Genomic DNA, 27,186 nt, shown 5'->3' on the forward strand with positions numbered 1-27,186 from the left:
AGTCAAACACTGCTGCAGTTAAATATTTTACCCTTTGTTCTCCCTGCATGATCTACAAAAATAATTTGCTTCGTGTTGATATTTACTGTTGTGTTGCTGACAACTATGTGAAAGAGAAGTTGGGGAGCTTTACTGTGCTAGAAAAAGTTTAGCTACATCAGAAAGCAGGTCTAATTAAGCAAGTTTATTCTATATCTATAAAAGGCTAAGTTGACTGGTGCATGTACAATACATATAAAGCTCTCACTGGTGCCAATTGCACATGTGTGTTTCGATCTGTCATTGTTGATCATGAAGTTGGTTGACACTTCTATTATAGAGAAAGGGCGAATAGCGATATTAAAATATTTCTTCCAATTAATTTCCTTTCAATGTGCACGAATTTGTGCACCAGGCCACTAGAATAAAGGTAAAGGGTCAATGATCCATGAAGGCACAGCATTTCTTTACACATATGCACCTAATAGAGTGTCAAGATACCGGATACAAAAATTGATAGAACTACCAAGAGAAATAGATGATGAACCTAGTATTATAATTGGAGACTTTAACACCTCTCTAGCAGAAAATCAGTAAGGACAAAGAGGAAAGCAGATTATTATAAGGAAGGGCCATAGGTGACAGTCTGACAGGAGTCACAGCTGGGTGGTTTAAGGGATGGATGAGAGGAAGGAGTGGAGAATAGTAGTGAGAAGCACAGATGATTCCACTGCATCCTTGAGCCAGTATATGAGAGCTGTGGGAGAGAAAAAGGCCAACACTGCAGCGGTCTGCAGTGAAATCCATTTTCTCAGGAGGAAGTAGATGTCAGAATAAGAGGTGAAGGGACCATTCAGAGTACAGATTGAAGATGCAGGGATTTTGCTGATGACAGACCAAGAGGACCACAAGGTTTCAGAATATGGGGAGGGGTTGGAGATTGGGTCAGAACTGGGAGTGCACAGAATGATTTAGGGTTTGGGAGCCAGGGGATGTCTCAGGAGATATGGACTTCCTGTGGCGACTGACAGGGATAAAGGGTATGATGAGATTGGCCCAAGTCATTTCCAGGCAGATAGGGGTGGTAGGTTGGGCACTGCAATAGGAGTGGGGATGGAGGGCCTTGCTGGGAGCTTCCACTGACCTCCTGTTGATGAAAGTAGTTACTCTATCATGTGGATAGAAGTTTTCAGGTAGCTTTGTCATCCCCAGGGTGGCTCATTCTCTCTTGGTAGACAACTATGGAGATCTTCAGGGGTTTCAATCTTAGTACCCATTAAAATTACTAGAGGAGGGTATTAAGAGTCCAGAGTCCCAGGTCTCATCCTTTGTGATATTATCAATTTCAAAGGTCTGCACTGGGTGAGGCCCTTGATTTACGTTTTAACAGGTGCTTCTAATGCAGGTAGTGATTGGATTACAAAGAGTAATGTGGCTCTGAACCATTTTCATCTTCTCTCTATATAAAAGCCTATTATGCAAAATGTCCCCTCGGGAGTTCGACTGACCAGGAGTTTGATTGCTCGCTATGACATGTGCTGAGCACCAGGGGACGGCTCGGAACAAAGGAAGGCTCCAGCCAGCAGCCGGGGAAGGGAGACTCTGTGCATTGGGCCTCTAGTAAAATATATCAGAAAGTGAGGCCTGAAAAAGCCTTGTCACATAACTCTCCAAGTCAGTCACCAGGTCTCAGGTCCCATGAAGGGCCCAGATTAAGACCCCACCCACCATGCTGCCCCATGTAGATGCCACTGTAACTTGACATTAGTCAGTTTGTTTCTCTTGGTGTTCTGCTTGGGGTATTTATTAGCTAATTTTATTTTACAAGGTTGGTACTTCTAATGTAGCTAATTAATCACTTTTCCTACTTTATTTTGGCAAAGTAGAGCATGAAGGAGAAATGATAGACATGTGCAAAGATGTACAAATGTAAAGTAATACAGTGAACCCTTATTACCCAACATCAACAACCATTAGTGTTTTGCCATACTAGAAGGAAACTTAAATCTTTCATTTTCTGACTTATATTTGATTTTTAAATTGTTTGCTTTCATCTCATTCTGTGGCTGAGCTTATTAATGCTTATATGATTGGGGGGGGGCGGGGAAAGCTTTGTTATATAACAGTGTATATTGGCTTTCTAGTATAAATGCAATTTAAAAGGTAGTCCTTATGCTATTACACTGTGACAATAATATTGTGAATGTATAAAATATATTTCCAATTTAAGGATTTTTTTCTTTTAATATAGACTAAAATTTGTCAAATCTTTTTTAATTGAAAGGCTTTGAGCCACCCTGCGGACTGAAGGGTCTCAGGTTCAATTCCAGTCAAGGGCATGTACCTTGGTTTCGGGCACATCCCCAGTAGGAGGCAGGAGGCAGCTGATCGATGTTTCTCTCTCATCGATGTTTCTAACTCTCTATCCCTCTCCCTTCCTCTCTGTAAAAAATCAATAAAAAATAATTTTTAAAAAAGGCTTTGAGAGAGAAATAGGTGGAAAATTATGCATGGGGAAAAGTTGGAAATCTGCTAACATTGGGTGAAATAAATAGATTGATCAAGTACTTACTGTGGACCTATCCTTACAAGGTGTAGTTATGTCCTCAAGGAGGTATTTGCTAGGATGCTGGGAAAATAAAGAGATAGGGCACTAACCAGGCTATCCTATCTAATAAAGAGGGAATATGCTAATTGACCCTCACACTGTTGCAAAGATGGCAGCACCACAGCCAGTAAGGAGGGAATATGCTAATTGCCATGCCCTCAAAGATGGTGGCGCCCACAGCCAATAAGGAGGGAATATGCTAATTGACTGCCACACCCTCAAAGATGGCAGCACCCACAGCCACAAGATGGTGGTGCCCAGTCCCCTCAGTCCCACCGGGGCTGCAGGTGTATGGCATGGCTGGGCCTGCCCCCAGGCAGGTCCAGCCGCTCCGTGCACCTGCCTCCAGAGCCCCTCAGCCCCCCAGCCGCCCAGGGCCAGCCCAAGGGATGACCAAATGACTGAACAAGTAGGCTGCATGGGGCGACCAGGCCAGCAGGGGCATTAGTGAGGGGTGACCAAATGACTGAACAAGCAGTCTGTGTGGGGCGACCAGGCTTGCAGGGGGTTAGTGAGGGACCACCAAACAACTGAACAAGCATGCTGCGTGGGGCAACCAGGCTGGCAGGGAGGTTAGTGAGGTACGACCAAACGACTGAACAGCAGGCTGCATGGAGTGACCAGGCCGGCAGGGGGGTGGGGGGTGGGGGGCTGTTGGGGGCAACCAGGCTGGCAGTGGGGGGAGAGTTGGGGATGACCAGACCAGCGGGGGGCTGTTGGGTGCGACCAGGCCGGTGGGGGGGCAGTTGGGGGCTACTAGGCTGGTGTAGGGGGGCAGTTAGGGGCAACCAGGTAGGCAGGCAGGTGAGCAATTAGGAGCCAGCGGTCCAGGATTGTGAGAGGGATCCCGGATTGGAGAGGGTGCAGGCTGGGCTGAGGGCACCTCCCCCCCACCCCCGTTCACGAATTTTATGCACCGGGAACCTCTAGTTTTTAAATGAAAGCTTAGAGATTGGCAATGGAAAAACCCTCTCAGGTTGTTATGCTGTCTTTTTCCTTTAGTCCTTCCAGTATGTGAAATTCTTTTCTTCTTTTATGGTTTCTGGCATTAAAGTCAGTGTACTAAAATTTCTAAGTAGGAGCGTTATGAAACCTGTTTCAGAATAAAGGCCATTTCTAGTTAAATTTCAAAATAATGTTTTCCAGGTCTAAAAATAGCTTGGAATTTAGGGTTCCCCATCATCCCAAGTAATTACATTGAGGCAGATTGTCTGAGAGAGAGGCTGGTTAATCAAGTTCATGAAGGAAACCAAACAATTTGTTAGAATTCAAAATTATCTGATTTCAACCATTGGCCTACTTGATATTAGATAGCATTTAATATTTAATCCTATGTGAATGAAATAATTTTTTCTATTTTTCATTGTGATAAAATAGAACATAAAATTACTGTCTTAACTATTTTTAAGCATATAGTTTGGTGGTATTAAATACAGTCATAACTTGCCACTATCATCACTGCCTGTCTCTAGAACTTTTTATCTTTTAAAACTTAAACGCTTCATCTTTTTTTTTAAATATATTTTATTGATATTTTACAGAGAGGAAGGAAGAGGGATAGAGAGCTAGAAACATCGATGAGAGAGAAACATCGATCAGCTGCCTCCTGCACACGCCCCACCGGGGATGTGCCCGCAACCAAGGTACATGCCCTTGACCGGAATCGAACCCAGGACCCTTCAGTCCGCAGGCCGACGCTCCATCCACTGAGCCAAACCGGTTTTGGCAAACGCTTCATCTTTAAAACTTAAAAAATAACTCTTCATTCTCCCATACCCCAGTACCTGGTGACCTCATTCTACTTTCTGTCTCTATGACATTAAAGAATGTAGAAGTGATTTCCTACAGTATTAGTCCTTTTGTGACAAATTTTGGCTTATTTCCCTTAGCATGTCTTCAGTGTTCATCCATGTTGTAGTATACGATAGTACTTCCTTCCTTTTTTTTTTTTCCTTTTCAAAATATTTTTATTGATTTTTAGAGAGAGAGGAAGGGAGAGGGAAAGAAAAGAAGAAACTTTGATGTGAGAGCAGAACATTGATCAATTGGCTGCCTCCTGCATCTTCCTAACAGGGATCGATCAAGCCTGCAACCTGGGCCTGTGCCCTAACCGGGAATTGAATCAGCACTCTTTTGGTGCATGGTACGATGCCCAAGAAAGAAAGCCACAACACCAGGGCTGAACTTCCTTTTTAAGGTCAAAATGTTTTATTGTATATACCAAATTTTCTTTATCCACTTATTGATTGATTGACATTTAGATTGTTCCCAAATGTTAGCGATTGTGTATAATGCTGCTACAGGAAGGTTAAAAATGGGGCAGAGTAAGTGGATGTTGCATGGACATGCTTCCAGGACAAAACTGGAATTACAACTAAAATATAGGAAAACTTGCCCTAGCTGGTTTGGCTCAGTGGATAGTGTTGGACTGTGGACTGAAGGATCCCAGGTTCAATTCCGGTCAATGGCTCGTGCCCAGGTTGTGGGCTTGATCCCCAGTTGGGGTTGTGCAGGAGGTGGCCAATCGATGGTTCTCTCTCATCATTGATGTTTCTATCTCTCCCTCTCCCTTCCTCTCTGAATCAATAAAAATAAATAAGTAAAAATAAAGTATAGGAAAACTTTCTGAATAATCAACTGAAGACTCACTGGAGAGAACCCTTATATCCAAGGACTGAAAGTGGAGGCCACATAGAGACTGGTAGGAGGGGTGGAGGCAGGACAAGGTTGGCAGGGCTCCCACAGACTGCAACTGAAGTTTTAGAGAGATATCTCAGTTCTGGGGGCTTGCCATTGAGAACTCTGGGGTCTAATTCCCAAGCGGGGCCCCCCAGCAGGGACCACCAGAACTGAAAATGGTATCCACATAACATCTGGCTGTGAAAAGCAGCAGGGTTGCTGTCTGCCATGGACAGCAATCTCTTAAAGGCCAAAGCACAAAATTCTTTGTGGAGCCACCCACTGTGTGCTCTGGCAGAGGGAGGGCAGAGAGGAGTGGAGCTGTGTGAGCAGAAGCCAGGGTTGGGGGCTCTGGGGTTAGAGCTCAGAAGGCAGACACCCTGGTTTTCTGTGCTGAGTCATTCCCTCATACTGTGGAGGTCATCTTTTTCACGCAGACATTTGCTATACAGGTACAGGCATCTTTTCCTGGTTGGAAGACAGTTGAGCCACCCTATTGGAAAACATGTTGCCCCATGGTATGGAGATTTTGAGGCCCATTAAGAGAGTGAAAATAACAATTATCCTCCAGGCAGAAGCAATTGCTCCACTCTATAGAAAAAAAACTCTCACACCTGTGGATGATTGCCTGAGGGCTATTCAAGACAAAGTCCCATCAGTCTATAGGCAGAGGCGGTCTCTGGAGGCTTTGAGTCCTTGCCTGATCTAATTAACCAGAAACAACATTTGACACTGTCCTGCACTAGAGATCGAAAGGGGTAGCAGATCAGCCTAATACATAGTCACAAACCCAAACAGGTAGCCAAAATGAGGAGACAAAGGAACAACCTCCAAATGAAAGAACAAGAGAATTTTTCAGAAAAAGAAATAAATGAAATGGAGATAAGAAATTTAAAATGGCAATAAATAAGTCGTTATCAATAATAATTTTAAATGTAAATAGATTAAATGCTCCAATAAAAAGACATAGGGTAGCTGAATGGATAAAAAAAAACATGACCCAATTATATGCTGTCTACAGGAGACCCACCTCAGAACGGAAGATACACAGGATGAGAGTGAAGGGATGAAAAAAAATTTCCAAGCAAATGGAAAAGAAAAAAAAAAAGCTGTGGTAGCAATACTCGTATCCAACAAAATAAACTTCAGAATGAAGGCCATCACAACAACGGTCACTACATAATTCCAAAGGGTCGATCCAACAAGAGGATAGAACCCTGGTAAACATATATGCACCCAATATAGGAGCACCTAAATATATAAAAAAACTTCTAGAGGACTTTAAGGGAGAAATTAACAACAATACAGTCATAGTAGGGGACTTTAACACCCTGCTGACAGCACTGGATAAAACTTCCAGACAAAAAAATTAACAAGGAAACAGTGACTCTAAAGGACACAATGGATTAGATGAATTTAATTGATATTTATAGAACTTCCACCTCAAAGCTGCAGAATATACATTCTTCTCAAGTGCACATGGTCATTCACAAGGATAGACCACATGTTAGGACACAAAAAAAGTCTCTACAAGTTCAAGAAGATTGAAATAATATAAATCATCTTCTCAGATCACAGTGGAATGAAATTAGAAATCAACTACAGTAAAAACAAAAAAATTTCAAACACATGGAGGCTAAATAGCATTTTATTAAACAATGAATCAGTTCCCAATGAATCAGTTAAGGAAAGAAATAAAAACTTCCTTGAAACAAATGAAAATGAACACAGAACAACAACCCAAAATCTCTGAGACACAACAAAAGCAGTCCTAAGAGGGAAGTTCATAGCACTACAGGCCTACCTCAAAAAAACAAAAAACAAACAACAACAACAACAACAAAAACAAAAACAAGAAAAGTCAACAATAAACTATTTAACCCTACAACTTAAAGAACTAGAAAGAGAATAACAAGAAAAGCCCAGAGTAGTGGAAGGAGGGAAATAATAAAGCTAAGAGCAGAAATAAATGACATAGGGACTAAAAAGACAATACAAAAAAATCAATGAAACCAAGAGTTGGTTCTTTGAAAGGATAAACAAAATTGATGATCCATTAGCAAGATTCATCAAGAAATAAAGAGGATCGCCCTGACTGGTTTGGCTCAGTGGATAGAGCGTCGGCCTACGGACTGAAGGGTCCCAGGTTCGATTCCGGTCAAGGGCATGTACCTTGGTTGCGGGCACATCCCCAGTGGGAGGTGTGCAGGAGGCAGCTGATCGATGTTTCTCTCTCATTGATGTTTCTAACTCTCTATCATTCTCCCTTCCTTTCTGTGAAAAATCAATAAAATATATTTAAAAAAAAAGAAATAAAGAGGATCTAAATAAATAAAATCAGAAATGAAAGTGGATAAGTATCCACTGACCCCACAGAAATACAAAGGGTTGCAAGGAAGTACTATGAAAACTATAGGTCAAAAAGCTGGACAATGTGGATGAAATGGGAAAATTCCTAGAAAAATACAATCTTCCAAAACTGAATCAGGAGGAATCAGAAATCCTGAATAGGCCTATAACAACTGATGAAATAGAAGCAGTAATCAAAGAATTTCCAGAAACAAAAGCCCTGGTCCGGACGGCCTCACCAGGGAGTTTTACCAAACATTCAAAGAAGAACTGACGTCTATACTCCTCAAATTATTCAAAAAAATCCAAGGGGAAGGAACACTTCCAAGCTCTTTTTATGAGACCCACATTATCCTAATTCCAAAACCAGATAACGACACTACAGAGAAAGAGATATAAACACCAATATCCCTGATGAACATAGATGCTAAAATTTTTAACAAAATATTAGCAAATTGGATCCAGCAATATATTAAAAAGATCATACACCGTGACCAAGTGGGATTTATTCCAGGGATGCAAGGCTAGTACAATATTTGCAAATCAATAAAAGTGATACATCATATAAACAAATTGAAGGACAAAATCACATCATAGCAATAGACACAGAAAAAGCATTTGACAAAATCCAACACCCCCGTTTTTAAGAAAAAAATATTTTTATTGATTTCAGAGAAGGAGGGGGAGAGAGAGAGAGAGAGAGAAAGAGAGAGATAAAAGACATCAGCGATGAGAGAGAATCTTTGATTGGCTGCCTCCTGCATCCAAGCCCCCAATCTGGGCATGTGCCTTTGACCAGAATTGAACCAGGTCCCTTTAGTACAGAGGCTGACACTCTATCCACTGAGCCAACCAGCTAGGGCCAACACCAATTTTTGGTAAAAACTCTCAACAAAGTGGGAATAGAGGTAGCATATCTCAACATGATAAAGGCCATATATGACAAACCTACAGCAAACATACTCAATGGTCAGAAACTAAAACCATTTCTCCTACAAACAGGAACAAGACAGTGATATCCGTTTTTACCACTCTTATTCAACATAGTATTGGAAGTCCTAGCCACAGTGACCAGACAAAAAGAAGAAATAAAAGCATCCAAATTGGAAAGGAAGAAGTAAAGCTCTCATTATTCTCAGATGACATGATATTGTACATAGAAAATCCTGAAAAAAATGGCGGCAGAATAGACAGACGTGTTCCGAGCCTTGTCCCGGAGTAGAAAGAAAGAACAGCTGAGGGTCACATGAGGAGTGTTTGTTGGCAAGTTGGGGGACAGCTGAACTCCAGAAGAATGTGGGGGACTGCTATATGGGGTTCCCCTGACCGGGCAGCCCCCACTGCGGCTGGGTCCCCTCCCGGAGCTGCGGGCTTGGACGCGGAGTCTGCGCCATCTTGAACCGGAAAGTGGAGCTTATCGGAAGCCTGAGAATCCACAACTGCGGCACCAACGGAACAGCTGCGAGCCCCAGAACAACGCTCCCCAATTGGCGCAAACACACGGGTTCAGAAGAGCTCTACACTCCACCACGGAAAGGTCAGATTTCGCCTGGGATAAGGTGAGGTCTCTGGTCCCGGCGGGGGAGAGGAACGCGCGTTTTGCGGGAGCTGGAGTACCAGGGAAGTCTGTGCCTAGAAAAATCCATGGCTGTTGGGGCTGGCGTGATCTGTGAATGTGGAAGGGGGTCCTCAGAGCTGCTAACAGAAGGGCTCTCTAAAAAGCAACCTGTTTTGATCTGACGTGCAGGGACACCCTAAGAATTTCAGGGGTGTGCCGGCTGCCTAGACTTACGCGCAGCCCCGAAGTTCGCACACTTGGGCTTTTTCCTCCTCACATCCTTGCTTCTGATTACTAAGCCCAATACATAGGATCACCCAGTTGGGGACACCCTGGGAGACTGCAGGGGAAAGTTGTTTTTCTGGATCCTGGGGATCGGAGCGGGGAGTGACCATTGGAGAGCCAGCTCTGGGGCAGCCCACTCCCACAAACCGGTAGTGAGTGCCACAGGGAAAGAAGGCTCTAACACTGCCTAGAGAGGCCATAGATAGTCCCGGAAGTCAATCGAGAAACACTGCCACCCAGGGGCTGAATCACAAATTGACTCTTGTGTAATCAAAAATAAAGGAATACGAGAAATTAAGACACACCGCCTGCTTAAAATCAGGACTGGCTTACAACACTGAAGAGCAGTGGAACGCAGGGAACTGCAATACTGTCCGGACTGAGAAACAGGCGTGCCAAACAGAACAAAAGAGGAAGTGAATGACCTTCACTACTCCACATTTTATTTTTATTTTTTTATTTTTTTATTTTCATTTTTTGCATCTTTTACTCAAGAAACTATTTTTTTTCTTTTTTCCTCACTTGATTTTACCTTTTTAATTATTACATTTTTAATTTTCAATCCGTATTATTACTACTGCTATTTTATCTTTTTTTTTTAGTGTCATTTTATTTTCATTTTATTTTGGGATTAGTGTTCTACATTCTATTTTTATCTTTCCTTTAGCATCGTTTTACTCTATCTCAACTCTACCTTTATGCCATCACTCTCTTCCTAACCTTCCCCTTTTCGGTGTCCTGTTTATCTTACGCCTTTCCTGCTTTAGATTTTCCCTATTCTTTCTGTTTACCCCTTGTTAAAATTTCACCCTACTTACATATCTAATCTCCAATCCCCTGCTCCAAGTCCATACACACCTCTCTCTTCGCTGTCTTAACTATCCAAAAAATTGTTTTTCTCTCTGTCCTTTTGTTGTTGTTCGCTTGAATGTAGATTACATCGAATTTTTATGCTTTTTTGTGAGATTGTTTTGCTTATTCTACTTTTGTTTATTTTTTTGTTGGTTTTGTGCTTCTGCTTTCCCTTGCCTCACTCAATATTAGTTGGTGTTGTACTTTGTATTAATCCCCAGGTACTTGTTGCTGGCATTAGTGATTGTTCTATTGGAGTTTTCTCCCCAATATATATAGTCTGTTCCTCTTTCTCTCTTAGTCTCTTTCTTGTCTCTCTTACTTTTTTTTTCTTTCCCTTTTCCCAATTTCATTTTGACACTCCTTTTTTTCTTCTTCTTATTTCTTTCTTTTTCCTCTTCTTCTTTCTCTCCTGTCCCCTAATTTGCCTTTCTCTGGTGGGCACCTTTATTGGAGGTTATTAATATCGTGAATACATTTCTGTTCAGTGCCTTGTGTGTTGTACCTGGTAGTGCTGTATTTTGTGCCTTTAAATCAACGCAGGAGAGAGAGAACTACATAACCAGACACCCAGAGAAGAGAGACCATGGGGAGACAAAGAAACAGCCCGCATATGAAAGAAAAGCAGGCATCACCAGAAAAGGAAGTAAACGAAATGGAGGCAAGCAACCTTCCAGAAAAAGAATTCAGAGAAATGGTCGTAAGGTGGCTGAAAAGAATGGAAGATAAATTCGACAATATGAGCAAGAAACAAGAGGAAATGAAGAAGAACGAAGAAGAAATTAAAAATGACATCGCTGCTGTAAAGAACTCAATAGAAAGCATCAAGAATAGACTAGAAGAAGCAGAGGACCGCATCAGTGAGCTAGAAGACAAGATGGGAAAAAATACCCAAGTAGAGCAACTTCTAGAAAAAAAAATTAAAAGGCAGGAGGAGAATCTAAGGGAACTTTGGGACAACACGAAACAAAACAGCATCCGCATAATAGGGTTCCAGAAGGAAAGAAAGCTGAGCAAGGAATAGAAAACCCCTTTGAAGAAATAATGACAGAAAATTTCCCTGATATAGGGAAGAAAAAACCCACACAAATCCAAGAAGCTCACAGAGTCCCAAGCAAAATGAACCCCAAAAGACCGACGCCAAGGCACATTATAATTAAAATGGCAAACACGAACGACAAAGTAAGAATCTTAAAAGCGGCAAGAGAGAGACAGAAAGTAACATACAAAGGAACCCCCATCAGACTAGCAACTGATTTCTCAACAGAAACTCATCAGGCCAGAAGGGAATGGAATGAAATATACAAAGTCATGCAAAGGAAGGGTCTGAATCCAAGAATACTGTACCCAGCAAGGCTGTCAATCAAATTGAAGGTGAAATCAGGAGCTTCACAGACAAAAAAGGACTAAGGGATTTTTTACCACCAAACCAGCAATGCAAGAAATGCTAAAGGGTCTGCTGTAAAAAAAAAAAAAAAAAGAAATAGGAAGCAAAGAAGGAACACAGGGGTAAAGAATAGGAATGGCGACAAATAAGTACCTATCAATAATAACTTTAAATGTAAATGGATTAAATGCCCCAATCAAAAGACATAGGGTAACGGATTGGATAAGAAAACACGACCCATATATCTGCTGTCTACAAGAAACCCACCTCAAAAAAAAAGATGCACACAGACTGAGGGTGAAGGGATGGAAAAATGTTTTCCAGGCAAATGGAACTGAAAAAAAAGCTGGGGTAGCAATACTTATATCTGACAAATTAGATCTCAAAGTGAAGGACATAACAAGAGATAAGGAAGGCCACTTCATAATACTAAAGGGAGCAATCCAACAAGAAGAAATAACTCTGGTAAACATATATGCACCCAATACAGGAGCACCCCAATACATAAAAAAACTCCTGGAGGATATCAAGGGAGAGATTGACAGCAATACGATCATAGTAGGAGACTTTAATACCCCACTATCAACATTGGACAAATCCTCTAAACAAAAAATCAGCAAAGAAACATCAATCCTAAATGACTCACTAGACCAGATGGAATTGACATCTTCAGAACATTTTACCCCAAAGCCACAGAATATACATTCTTCTCAAGTGCACATGGGTCATTTTCAAAGATAGACCATATGTTGGGACATAGGCAAAGTCTCTTCAAATTGAAGAAGATAGAAATCATATCAAGCATCTTCTCAGACCACAGTGGCATAAAACTGGAAATCAACTACAATAAAAAACAACTCAAAGAAATCCAACACATGGCCAAAACCGGTTTGGCTCAGTGGATAGAGCGTCAGCCTGCAGACTGAAAGGTCCCAGGTTCGATTCCGGTCAAGGGCATGTAACTTGGTTGCAGGCACATCCCCAGTGGGAGGTGTGCAGGAGGCAGCTGGTCGATGTTTCTCTCTCATCGATGTTTCTGACTATCTATCACTCTTCCTTCCTCTCTGTAAAAAATCAATAAAATATATTTAAAAAAAAAAAAGAAAGAAATCCAACACATGGAGACTAAACAGCATGCTATTAAACCATGACTGGGTTACCAGAGAGATCAAAGAAGATATAAAAAACATCATGGCAACAAATGACAATGAAAACACTACAATCCAAAATCTATGGGACACAGTGAAAGCAGTCTTGAGAGGGAAGTTCATAGCTCTACAAGCCTACTGCAAATAACAAGAAACAATCGTAACAAATTACCTAACCTTACAACTCAAAGAGTTAGAAAAAGAGCAACAAGAAAAGCCCAGTGTAAGCAGAAGGAAGGAAATAATAAAGATCAGAACGGAGATAAACGACATAGAGACCAAAGAAACAATACAAAAGATCAACAAAACCAAGAGCTGATTCTTTGAAAGGATAAACAAGATTGATGAACCTCTAGCCAGGCTCACCATGAAGCAAAGAGAGAGGACCCAAATAAACAAAATCAGAAATGAAAGAGGTGAAATGACAACAGATCCCGCTGAAATACAAAGGATTGTTAAAAAATACTACGAACAACTCTATTCCAACAAACTGGACAACCTGGAGGAAATGGAAATATTCCTAGAAAAATATAACCTTCCAAAACTCAATCAAAAAGAATCTAAACAGCTCAACATGCCACTAACTATGGAAGAAATGGAAGCAGTCATCAAAGAGCTTCCAGCAAACAAAAGCCCAGAGCCAGATGACTTCACAGGAGAGTTTTACCAAACTTTTAAGGAATAACTAAAACCTATCCTCCTCATACTATTCCAAAAAATTCAAGAGGAAGGAACACTTCCAAGCTCCTTCTATGAAGCCAGCATCACCCTAATACCAAAACCAGATAAAGACAACACAATGAAGGAGAATTACAGGCCAATATCCCTCATGAATGTAGATGCCAAAATCCTCAACAAAATTCTAGCAAATCGGATCCAGCAGTACATCAGAAAGATCATACACCATGACCAAGTAGGGTTTATCCCAGAGATGCAAGGATGGTACAATATCCGCAAATCAATAAACGTGATACATCACATAAACAAATTGAGAGATAAAAATCACATAGTCATATCAATTGATGCAGAAAATGCATTTGACAAAATCCAACACCCTTTCTTGATAAAAACTCTCAACAAGGTGGGAATAGAAGGATCATACCTCAACATAATAAAAGCTATATATGATAAACCCACAGCTAACATCATACTCAATGGGCAAAAACTAAAACCATTTCCCCTAAGAACAGCAAGAAGGCAGGGATGCCCACTCTCACCACTCCTGTTTGACATAGTACTGGAAGTATTAGCCATTGCAATTAGACAAGAAGAAAAAATAAAAGGCATCCAAATTGGAAAAGAAGAAGTAAAGCTGTCCTTATTTGCAGATGACATGATATTGTACATAAAAAAGCCAAAAGACTCCATCAAAAAACTAACAGACTTAATAAATGAATTCGGCAATGTAGCAGGATACAAAATTAACGCCAAGAAATCTATGGCATTTCTATACACCAACAGTGAACTTACAGAAAGACTAAAAAAGCAATCCCATTTTCCATCGCACCAAAAACATTAACATACTTAGGAATAAACATAACCAAGGAGGTAAAAAACCTATATGCGGAAAACTACAGGACACTGAAAAAAGAGATAGAGGAAGATGTAAACAGATGGAAGAACATACCATGTTCATGGATTGGTAGAATCAACATCATTAAAATGTTCATACTACCCAAAGCAATCTATAGATTCAATGCACTCTCCATTAAAATACCAACGGCATATTTCACAGACCTAGAAAGAACTCTCCAAAAATTCATCTGGAATAAAAAAAGACCCCGAATAGCCACAGCAATCCTGAGAAAGAAGAATAAAGTAGGAGGGATCTCAATACCAGATTTCAAGCTGTATTACTAAGCCACTGTCCTCAAAACAGCCTGGTACTGGCACAAGAACAGACATATAGATCAATGGAATAGAATAGAGAATCCAGATATCGACCCAAACCAATATGCGCAATTATTATTTGACAAAGGAGGCATGAGCATACAATGGAGTCAAGACAGTCTCTTTAATAAATGGTGTTGGGAAAATTGGACAGATACATGCAAAAAAATGAAAGTAGATCACCAACTTACACCATACACAAAAATAAACTCAAAATGGATACAGGACTTAAATATAAGACGGGAAACCATAAAAATACTAGAGGAATCCACAGGCAGCAAATTCTCAGACATATGCCAAAAGAACTTTTTCACTGATACTGCCCCTAGGGCAATGGAAGCCAAAGAGAAAATAAACAAATAGGACTACATCAAAATAAAAAGCTTTTGCACAGCAAAAGAAACCATCAACAAAACAAGAAACCCCACTGTATGGGAGAACATATTTGCAAATGTTATCACTGATAAAGGTTTAATCTCAAACATCTACAGGCAGCTTATACAACGTAATGAAAGGAAGATAAATGATCCAATAAAAAAATTGGCAACGGACCTAAATAGGATCTTTTTGAAAGAAGACAGAAGGAAGGCCAAGAGACACATGAAAACATGCTCAAAGTCACTAATTATCCGAGAGATGCAAATCAAAACGACAATGCGATACCATCTCACACCTGTCAGAATGGCTATAATCAACAAATCAACAAATGACAAGTGTTGGCGAGGATGCGGAGAAAAAGGAACCCTCATGCACTGCTGGTGGGAATGCAGACTGGTGCAGCCACTGTGGAGAACAGTATGGAGTTTCCTCAAAAAACTGAAAGTGGAACTCCCATTTGACCCAGTAATCCCATTCCTAGGAATATATCCTAAGAAACTAGAAACACCAATCAGAAAGGATATATGCACCCCTATGTTCATAGCAGCACAATTTACAATAGCTAAGATTTGGAAACAGCCTAGGTGCCCGTCAGCAGATGACTGGATCAGAAAACTATGGTACATCTACACAATGAATACTATGCTGCCATAAAAAAGAAGGAATTACTACCATTTTTAGGCACCTGGATGGAATTAGAGAACATTATGCTAAGTAAAATAAGCCAGTCAATGAAAGAAAAATACCACATGATCTCACTCATTTGGGGATAATGAAAAACATTATAAACTGATGATCATAAAGATAGATACAGAGGCAGTAAAGCATCAAACAGAATGTCAAATTACAGCGGTAAGGTTAGGGAGAGGTGGGGGAAATAAGAGATCAACTGAAGGACTTATATGCATGCATATAAGAGTAACCAACGGATGCAAAACATTGGGGGGTGAGGGCATGTATGGAGTGGAGTGGAGGGGGGCAATGGTAAGATATGTACACATATAATACCTTAATAAAAAAATAAAATAAAGAAAATCCTAAAGACCCCACCAAAGAAACTAGATTTAATAAACAAATTTGGCAATATAGCAGGATAAAAAATCAATAAAAAAAATCAGTGGCTTTTTTATACACCAATAATAAATTCTCAGAAAGAGAAACTTGACAAGAAATCCCATTTATCATTGCAACAAAAAGAAGTTAAGATACTTAGCCATAAACTTAACCAAGGATGCAAAGGACCTGTACTCAGAAAACTACAGGACATTGAAAAAAGAGATAGAAGAAGTTATAAACAAGTAGAAGAATATACCGTGTTCATGGATTGGTAGAATCAACATCATTAAAATGTCCATACTACCTAATGCATTCTAAAGATTCAGTGCAATCCCTATTAAAATACTAAAAGCATATTTCACAAATCTAGAACAAATACTCCAGAAATTTATATGGAAACACAAAAGACTCCGAATATCTGCAGCAATCTTGAAAAAGAAGAAAGAAGTTGGAGGAATGACAGTACCAGATTTCAAGTTATACTACAAAGCCACCATAATCCAAAGAGACATATAAATCAAAGGAACAGAACAGAGACCCCAGAAATTGACCCAAGCCATTACTGCTCAATTAATATTTGACAAACGAGGCAAGAGCATACAATGGAGTCAAGACAGTCTCTTTAATAAATGTTGTTGGGAAAATTGGACAGATATATGCCAAAAAATGAAAATAGACTGACAACTTACACCATCCACAAGAATAAACTAAAAATGGATAAATGTAAGTTGTGAAACCATAAAAATCCTATAAGAAAACATACACAACAAAATCTCAGACATCTCTCGTAGCAATATGTTTATAGATACATCTCATAGGGCAAAGGAAACTAAGGAGAAAATAAACAAATGGGACTACATCAAAATAAAAAGCTTCTGCAAAGTAAAAGAAACCATTAACAGCCAAAAGGGAGCACACCATATGGGAGAACATATTTGGCAATGATCCATCTGATAAAGGGTTAATATCTAAAATACCTAGGGAACTCATACAACTTAACAAAAGGAAGACAAACAATCCAATGAAAAATGGGCAAAGAACCTAAATAGACACTTCTCCAAAGAGGATATACAGATGGCCAAGAGACATGAAAAAATCCTCAAAGTCACTGATCATCAGAGAGATGCAAATTAAAACAAAAATGAGGTATCACCTCACACCTGTCATAATGGCTTCCATCAACAAATGACAGTGCTGGCGAGGATGTGGACAAAAGGGAACCCTTGTGCACTGCTGGTGGGAATGCAGACTGGTGCAGCCATTATGGAAAACAGTATGGAGTTTCCTCAAAAAATTAAATATGGAACTGCCATTTCACCCAGTGATCCCACTTGTAGAAACATTCCCTGAGAAACCCAAAACACCAATCAGAAAGAACGTATGCACCCCTATGTTCATAGCAGCACAATTTACAATAGCTAAGACCTGGAAGCAGCCCAAGTGCCCATCAGCAGATGAGTGGATAAAGAGTCTGTGGTACATTTACACCATGGGATACTATGCAGCAGTAAAAAAGAAGAATCTCTTATCCTTTGATACAGCATGGAGGGACCTGGAAAGTATCATGCTAAGTGAAATAAGTCAGTCAGAGAAAGACAAGTATCACATGATATCACTCATATGATACTGATGAATGGAGTGGATCCAGAGAAATGAAAGCATGGAAGAGAGTGCAGAATCTCAGAGGGAAGGCAAGGGAAGAATGGGGCAGAGAGGTAATCAACCAAGGAGTTTTTATGCATATATACATGGCCCATGGACACCCATGAGGCCATGCATATATAGGGTGGTGAGGACCTGGGGGAGGGGGCTGGAAGAGTTCAATGGGGACAAAAAGGGGACATATGCAATACTTCCAACAATACAATTAAAAAACAAAAATCCCAATAAAGATTAAAAATAAAATAAATGGTGGTCATCGAACTTAGAGGAAGATTAGATCAACTCGGAGAACATCAACATATAGATAGTAAAAAAATAATAATAAATAATAAATCATAGAAGCTGTCAAAAAGAACCAGGCAGAAATTTAAAATCAATAACAAAAATGAGGGATACAGTAAAGGAATCAAACCAGTGATTTGGAAGACAAAGTAGCAGAAAACACCCTGTCAGAACAGCAGGAAAAAGAAAGAGTTCCACCCCAAAAGAGGACAGTTTAACGGACCTCTGGGACAACATCAAGTGTCCCACCATTTGTATCATAGGAGTACCTGAAGGAGAAGAGAGACAGCAAGTGATTGAAAACCTATATGATGAGATAATTACTGAAAACTTTCCTTACCTGGAGAAGCAAATAGACATACATGTCCAGGAAGTGCAGAGAGTCCCATACAAGATGAACCAAAAGAAGCCCACACCAAGATACATCATAATTAAAATGGCAACAGTTAAAGACAAAGAGAATTTTAAAAGCAGCAAGAGAAAAGCAGTTATCTACAGGAAGGCTCGCATAAGACTGTTAGTCAGCTGATTTCTCAACAGAAACTTTGCAGGCCAGAAGGGATTGGCAGGTAATATTCAAAGTGATGTATAAATATTTCTCTCTTTTCCACGTCCAGCGTGGCTAGAGGTTCCTGAGTAGGGGCGGCTGGGGATTGAGAAAATGAAAGAAAGAGACAGACACAGAGATAGAAGGAAAAATCTGGGGCCGGCTGGGAAAGCTGTCCTCTGATGGAGACACAGTGACCCGGAGCCGATATAACGAGTTTTATACAGCAAAATACCAGGAAGTTTTACTAAGCCTAAGACAAAGGAGATTATGTGCATTCTTGTGGCTTCTTTGTAATCGTTACTTCTGGGTGGGCCTGGATTATCGTGTTTGTTCCTGGTCCTTGGCTGGATTTAGATAATGAAACCTACCCCCTGGCGCCTGAGCTGAAGGTCAGGCTAACAACACACCTGCCTCTGGCAAGGTATGTTTCCAGGGCATGGCTCTGCCGGACACCGCTGGATTCAGATGACAATCAGCTCAGGGGCCTTTCCCAGGTGCTCTACAGTGACGAAAAGCAAGTACCTGCAACCAAGATTAGTCTACTCAGCAAGGTTATCATTTAAAATCAAAAGAGATATAGGAGTCCTAGCTGGTTTTGCTCGGTGATTAGAACATTGGCCCTTGGATTGAAGGGTCCCAGGTTCAATTCTGGTCAAGGGCAGATACCTCAGTTGCAGGCTCAATCCCTAGCCTGATCGGGGCTCGTGAGGGAGGCAACCAATCAATTTGTCTCTTTCACATCGATGTTGCTCTCTCTGTCTCTTCCCCTCCCTTACAATTTCTAAAAATCAATGGCAAAATATCCTTGGGTGAGGATTAACAATAACAACAAAATATATAAGGTACTTCTCAGATAAGGAAAAACTAGAGAAATTCATCACCACCAATTGAGTATTACAAGGAATGTTAAAGATACTTTTTTAAGAAAATTAAGAGCAGGACAAAATGATATCTGAATAACAAAATGACAATAATTACATATCTATCAATAATCACTTTGTGGTGAAGGCCTTGGGGGTGGGGTGGGGTTGGATAGGGTCAATGGGGAAAAAATAGGGACATCGGTAATGTTTTCAACAATAAAAATAAATTTAAAAAATAATAATCACTTTAAATGTAAATGGTTTAAATGCTCCAATCAAAAGACATAAGGTGGCTAAATGGATAACAACATCCATACATATGCTGTCTACAAGACACCCACTCTGTCTGTCTATCATCTATCATGTTACTCCTCACCTGAGGATATTTTTCCATTGCTTTTTTAGAGAGAGTAGAAAGAAGAGAAAGAGACGGACAGACAGACAGACATCAATGTGAGAGAGACATATCGATTGGTTGCCTCCCACAGGTGCCTTGACCAAGGCCAGGGATCGAGCCTGCAACCGATGTATATATGCCCTTGACCAGAATCAAAACTATGACCCTTCAGTCCTCTAGTCACTGATCCAAACTCATTGGTTAGGGCAAGAGACCCACTTTAGATTGAAAGACATACACAAAGTATTTTGGGCGTTGTTGGTGGGGTTATAAATTGTTGCTTTTTCTGCTTTGCCCCCACAATGAGCCTTGTTGGGTTTGTGTGTATTCTAGGAAAAAGGTTGAGGTCACTCCGGCATCTTCCAGTCATACTAAGTTCATTTTGTAAAGCACATTAGAAATCAGAATTGTTTTTGAGTCAAGATGTCTAGGTAGCCAGCACAAGTGCTGTTGTGTGTGTGTGTGTTTAAGAGACTTCCAGTTTCCAGTGATAAAGTGCTGTTTTTTAAAAAACTGAACTAATATTTTGGCTCATAGTCAATGTTAGCCTCTGGTCCCCTGTTCCCTGTAGGCAGCCTGCGTGGCAGGGTCAGGAGGGGCCTGGCCCTGCCTCTGCTCTTCTGGTGGGGGCTGCGGGGCAGTGTGTGACCAGCGTCTGGCTGGAGAGCAGAGCTCGCTCTCCGTGTTTCTCTTCCCAGGACTGGACATTCAGGAGCTGGTCTGAAATACTCTCCAGCCTTTCTTTGGCTTTTATTTTTACTAATGCCAGCCTGACTCCTTTAAACCAGGGGCTCTAAGGTTGGCATCCCAAAGTACAGCCTGCAGGCCACTCGTCTGTAGCTCAGTCCCGCATTCCATAGAGGGCTGGCTGACCAGAAAGTGTCCTCTGGCCTCTAGTCTCCGTCACTCTGCCCAGGTAAGAAAAACCGGAGAGGACACAGCACCAGGACCCACCCTGTCACACGAACTGCCGTCTGAGGTCGGACAGTCTTTCTGTTCAGCCGAAGACAGCCTAGCAGCTGCTTCTCATTTGTTTCACACCAAAAAAGAGCAGCTTTACTCTGGTTTTACTTTCTGAAAATAGACACCTATTTTCAGAAATGGGTCATAAGCATGGTCCTTAGCTTATGTCACCTTTAATAGAAGAGCTGTTTCAAGCTGTTTGCAGTTATGAAGTATGAGAATGGGTGGCGGTGTGTGGGGATGAGACCCTAGCTGCTCTTTGTGATACTAAGCTACTTCTTGCCACATGATTTCAGCATCCTGCCCTTGAGCCTGATTTTCTTCTGCATTACGTGAAAAATTACTTCATAACTAATCCTTTTTATAGACCTGAAATTATTGTTCTTAACCTTGAAGGGTTTTCAGATTCCCTCCTTTGATTTTCAGATGTGTCTCAGGGTTTGATTTCTTTGTGGTTTCAGAGTAGACGCCAACAATCCGTTTTTATTAATAGTACAAATTTAATTTTTTTATAATTGCTTGAGGAAAGAAGGAATATTAGGAACTGATTCCATCTGTGAAATGTAGAATTTTGATCAAGTATGAGAAATGGAGCAAATGGCATAAAGGTGACATTTCTGCTCAGTTGATTTCTTGATGATAGCCTTGTTTCTGGTTTGAGGTTCTGAAAGCCCTTTTAAAGAACCTCTCAGTGCATAGAGTCGGTCTGTGGACCAAGGGGTCCCAGGTTCGATTCCAGTCAAAGGCATGTACCTCGGTTGCAGTCTCCTCCCAGCCCTGGTCCTGGTCAGGCTCATGCAGGAGGCATCCAATCGATGTGTCTCTCTCACATGGTGTCTCTCTGTCTTTCCCTCTCTCTTCCATTCTCCCTAAAAATACCCTCGGGTGAGGATTAACAACAACAAAAGAAGCTCTCAGTGGAAAATAAGAGGGCAGCTGAGTTCTGGTCACAGTGAGAGCCCATGAGCTTTCTGGCTGCCCAGCCCAAGGAGCTCACCTGAGAAGGAACTTTCTACCTTTACACTCTTTTAAGTCTATAGCTCCGTAGTCTTCATACATGAAAATCCCAGCAGATGGGCTTCGTGTGCGAACGCCAGCTGATGCAGCTCATAGTGTAAGGTCATGCTTCAGGCCACTTCCTATCAATGAAGAGAGGGCCTGGCCACCAGTGTGTCCATCAGACAGTGTGCTCTACTTCCAGACCATGTGTGACCTGTGTTCCTGTTTGAGGGGGTGATCCCACCTTCTATCCTTTTTGGTCTCTCTCCCCCTCCCCACATACTTGTCCTGCTTACGGTGTGGTTCATAGAGTGCTGTGCCAACTTTTCCCCTCTTTCTGCAAGCTGATCTCCAAATGCTGGGCGTCATGCGTGAGATTCCCCCCCAACTCCCTTTTTATATCATCATCTTACCTTCCCAGTTATACCTGAAACCAACAGTTAAGAAGCCTTCTGGTATAAAATGCAACATTTACAAACATATTAAAGTCCTTCTTGTATGCCATTTTCAGAGAAAACAGGCCCCCTTTGAACTTGCTTCACATAGGAGGTTTATTTCCTCACCTGGATTGTAGCCAACAAGGACACAGTGCTTCATCCATCTTGGAGCTGTCCCTTTGCTTGGAGAAGGCCCCCAAGGACCACAGCCTGCAGTAGGCTGAGCCGGCTCTGTGTCTCGCTCTCCTGGCCGTGTTGACTGCCAAGGGTGAGACAGGAAGGGTTGGCTCAGCTGTCTCTAATTGCCCAGGGTGGCCCAGTGGCCCTGGGCACATTGGGGTGACCACAAGCACTGCGGAGGGGAAAAAAGTGGGTCCATAAGAGTTTGAAAAACTTTCAGAAAGAGTTGACATTGCTAACATGACCAGCTGCACCTGGTCAGGAAGGTTACCCTGAAACTGAACATGGTTCTCTCAAATGAATGGCTTGCTCTGGAGTGTCTTCCCATCATGCACCCTCATCTGGAGCGGGCTGGGCACGTCATGCTGATTTCTAACTTCTTTGCCTTCTGATTCTGTGGCCCTTGGTCAGCCTGAAGGCAGATGTGTGCTGTCCCCATAGGAAGCTGGCCTGTGGGTGAGGCGGATCCTACTCGGCCTGGGTGCCACGTTGGCTGGTGCCAGGAGGTCCTGGCTGGGTGCTGTGGGCAGGTGCCCAGGGAACCTGGAAGTGTACACACTGTGTGTAGCTTCTCTTTCCCTCGTGTTGGAGATGGTTGGCTTGGGTGTAGACACGGCAGGTGCATGCATGTGCCGTTTGCTAGCTTTGCTGCTGCTCCAGCAGGAGCCTTGCCGATGGGTTTGTCTTCATCCCGCTCCTCCCTGGGCGAGGAAAAAGTAGCAGGGACAGATCACAACTTGTCTGCTCTCCTGGCTGTGTTGGCCTTAATGGCTTCACAGCAGCCCAGTTTCTGAAACAAACCTTGGGATACAGGATCCTGACGTTTGACAAAGTTGTGTTTTTCCCTATTTGTTGATTATAATTAAAGGTGTAAAGGTATGAAATTTAATTTAAAACACAGAGAAGAGGAGGATCCAAGATGGCGGCATAGGTAAACACCTAAACTGCTGCCTCACACAACAATTTCAAAACTACAACTAAAAAACAAAACGTCTATCACCCAGAACCATGGGAAAGCTGGCTGAGTGGAAGTTCTACAACTAGAAGGAAAGAGAAAAGAGCATTGAGATGTGCACAAGTGCTGAAAAGCTGAGGTATGGAAGCGTGCGAATCGAGCTGGCGGTGGGCAACTGGGAGTGCTGCTTTTTTCAACCCAAAGGGAGACAAGCTCCCAATTACTCCAAACTCCAGTTTCTGGGGAGACACGGGGGACCCAAACTTCTACGGGGAGAAGCTGGACTGTCTGCCATCGGGTCGGAAAGTGAGGGTGGCTTGCTTGCAGGGCTGCGCGCAGGAATAATTGTTTACTGCGCTGGGGTGCGGGACATGAGGACACAGTCGGAGACACAGAGCCAGCTTACTGGCAGCCATCGCTGTTTGCCACGCCCTAGCATAGTGACGCACTGAGACCCCACCCGGCACAACCTACAAACCCACCCAAGCTCCAAGCAGCGGTATTAGCATATGAATGGCCTGCCCTATCGCAGCTTAACCTAGCAAACTTGCAGCCCGGGTCAGACAGCTCCAAAACCTCCAAACCCCAAGCAAAGAAGAGAAAACTGTAGTTCTCGCTGTAGCTCCTGCTGGGTGGCCTCAGACAGTAGCTGACCTGCACCCCACTGGAGATCCAGAAGCCAGTGTACCTAGTGGTCAGTGTGAGACGACATCAGATTTCAACTCCTCACATCCATAAGTGACACATTCAAGAGGCAGACTCAGTGAGCACCAAAGCCCCACTGAAACAAGTCCTGCATCATAAGCGTGTCTCCAGCGCAGCAGTTCTTCCATTATAGACACAGTGGGTCCTCACAGCCAATTGGCCTGGAGGTCAATTCCTCCCAGTGTACCAACAGCAATCAAGGCTTAACTACACCAAGAGTTTGCACTCAGCCCACAAAGGGGTGTACCAAGAGCGTCCACCTCAGGTGATTGGGGAGGCTGAGCTACTGGCCCCTATAGGTCACCTACCACACAAAGCCACTCCATCAAGTGAATAAAAAATCTGAAGAACAGAATGGACTGGTGAATATAATAGAATCAGGGACCTAGAAAGGGAGTGGACTGACAATTTTCAGGGGGAAGGGGGTATGAGGGGTGTGGGAAGAGATTGGACAAAAATCTTACACCTATGGATGAAGACAGTGGCGGGGGGTAAGGGCATGGGGTGGGGTGGGGAATCAGGTGGAGGGGAGTTATGGGGGGAAAAAAAGAGGAACACCTGTAATAATCTGAGCAATAAAGATTTATTTTAAAAAAAGAAAATATCATCTAAGGAAAAGTTATTCAACAATTATGTCTAAGTATGCTAATTAACATTATTTAAATGTATATATCAGAAATGTAATAAAAAAATTTTAGATAGTAAATAAATAAATAAATAAACAAAAACACAGAGAAGTATATGAGTTCTCTTTATTGAGAAGAAACCAGTTTTCATAAACTAGGTACTCTTGGACAAGCTTCAGATGGACTGCTCTGAAACCGGTGCCTGGGCCAGGAGTGAGCGAGGCGGTGGGATGATGTGACGGCAGCTCCGCTTACTGGCACTCACCTACACCAGGTCTGGGCACACCTTGTCGTGAGCCACCTCATCGGACTCACAGCAAACCTGTGAGTGGGACTTGCACCCTCATTCACAGGTGAGGGTTCTCAGGCTCAGCCGTGAAGTCCCTCACCTGGCTGGGAAGTGGCCGAGTCCAGACAGGCTGGCGCCAGGGCTCCTCCTGTGACCCTGCACTGCCTTTCCTCACACAGTTAGAGTGCATCTTCCAGTTGGTCTCTGACACCTCTGAGTTTCCAGAGGCAACAGGCTTATTACCCTCCCCCCATACCCTTCAGTGTAGGGCGTGCGCGTGCACATACACACACACACACCCTTCCGTGGAGCTTGCTCAGCCCCAGGCTATAACACACACACACACACACACACACACACACACACACACAGACACACCCCCTTCCGTGGAGCTTGCTCAGCCCCAGGCTATCACACACACACACACACATACACACACACACACCCTTCCGTGGAGCTTGCTCAGCCCCAGGCTAACACACACACACACACACACACACACACACACCCCTCCCCCTCCGTGGAGCTTGCTCAGCCCCAGGCTGCAGGTGGGAGCAGGCGGACCTGGGCCTGTGGTAGGGAGCAGTGTGTAGTTTGTTTGCACCCACTGACGTAGTGGAGCTCTGGTTCCTCTTGTGAGTGGTGTCCCCACCCCTCCCTGGCTATTCTAGGCCCCAGCTAGCCCCTGCGGCTTCTGGGCCAGGCAGGGTAGTTCACGTTGGGACCTGCCTCACTTAAGGAGCTGGGGTTGCAGTGGGGAAAAAGCTCTTCCCACACAGCTATCCCGCTGGGTTGAAATCCTGTCCCATCCCCTCTCCCCAAGTTTATTACCTAAAACTTCTGAGCTATAATTACCTCAGGGCCTACCTGTGTTTTATGTCAATTGCTATCATTTTCTGGTAAAGTGACACCAAAAATCTGGCCCAGCAGTCACTTCCCTGCTCCCAGGTGCGAGAGGGTCGTTGGGGCCCAGCACTATCCTGGGATTCAGCTGCGTCATGGGCCAGAACTCCTGGCCTGTGCCTCCTGTTGGGGCGGGGCTGCCATCAGTGCCCAGGTAAAGAGTTTGACACCTTAGAAACCACTTCAGTTATCAACTTGAGGCTTGGCACAATGTAGGGTGAGAGCGAAATGCAGCCACTTAGCGGACAGTGGCTGGGGGTCTTTCAGAAGTAGATTAAGTGGGGGTGGATGGCAGTCATTTTTACAGGTACTTATCCAAGAATGTCAGTGCTTTTTTATGATAACTGCGAATTTAAGTGCATTTGGAAAGCAAGTGAAAAATAAACACTAAACTAGCTGGGTTCACAGCTGAAGTTGGAGTGGAACCCTTTGCCGAAGAGCAGGTTCGTTCTGACAGGACGGCCCACCCCGACCTGGACCCGAGCAACTCAGTGGGAGTGGGTCTGTGCGTGCTCAGTGGCCAGCTGTGGCTTCACAGGGCTGGTGGTGTCTGGGGAAGGGAGCAGAAGTAGTTTTAAATCTGAGGAGCTGCGCGGTGAGCATTTGAGAGGGGTGAGGGTGTTACATGGTTACTCCCAGTTTGATGAGTGATTGGAAGCTCCAGGCTGTCACAGGAGCTCCCCCAGGGTTCCAGCCTCTTTCCTGGGGAGGCTCCCGGTGCTCCCAATGCCGCAGTCCTGGAGGTGGGCTGTGGGGGGCCTCTGTGTGGCAGATGCTGGTCCACCTGACAGGTGGCCCGACAGGGCATTTCTTTCAAAGTGACCAACACAGTGTTGGTGCTCACTCACTCACCCTTGACCTTTAAATACCTTATGTCTCCCCTCTTAGCTGTTGCTTTGGGCATAGGGGCGTAGGTGAGTGATGGGGGAGCCTGAGGAGTAAGGAAGTTGGAGGCAGTTGTGGGAGAAACAGATATGGCTCCTCAGGATTGACAGCACACTGTCTCCCAAAACAGGCTGAGAAGGAGAATCGGTGAGGACTGGTGTGCTGGTGCCTCCGGGGCACCACCAGGCAGAGGTCCTGTCACCTCTGAGAGAGCATCACGCTCCGGGGCTGGACACGAGGCAGGACCACAGGCTCAGACAGGTGTCTGCTGGACGCAGAGCCCAAGTCCTCCCAGGAGAGCTCTGGGCTCTAGTCTGACCC

General features: G+C 43.0%; 1 protein-coding gene across 3 annotated transcripts in view; it reads left to right on the plus strand.

Moving 5' to 3' along the window:
• The window catches only part of DHRS7B (dehydrogenase/reductase 7B), an 82,038-nt gene that overhangs the window by 13,387 nt on the left and 41,465 nt on the right, over positions 1–27,186 (plus strand). Inside the window, exon 2 of one of the 3 annotated variants that reach the window (XM_080682849.1) lies at positions 8,618–9,174. The exons of 1 other annotated variant lie outside the window; for it this stretch is intronic. Coding sequence is in view for 1 of the 2 variants with exons in the window: in XM_080682847.1 (XP_080538973.1) it covers positions 23,571–23,596 (26 nt within the window). In the remaining variant the exon portion in view is untranslated. Of the gene's footprint in view, positions 1–8,617; positions 9,175–23,506; positions 23,597–27,186 lie in introns of all 3 variants that reach the window. One more of the 3 variants, XM_080682847.1, reaches the window with a different exon arrangement.

Source organism: Plecotus auritus (genome assembly GCF_963455305.1).
Source record: "Plecotus auritus genome assembly, chromosome: 7".
Lineage (NCBI taxonomy): Eukaryota > Metazoa > Chordata > Mammalia > Chiroptera > Vespertilionidae > Plecotus > Plecotus auritus.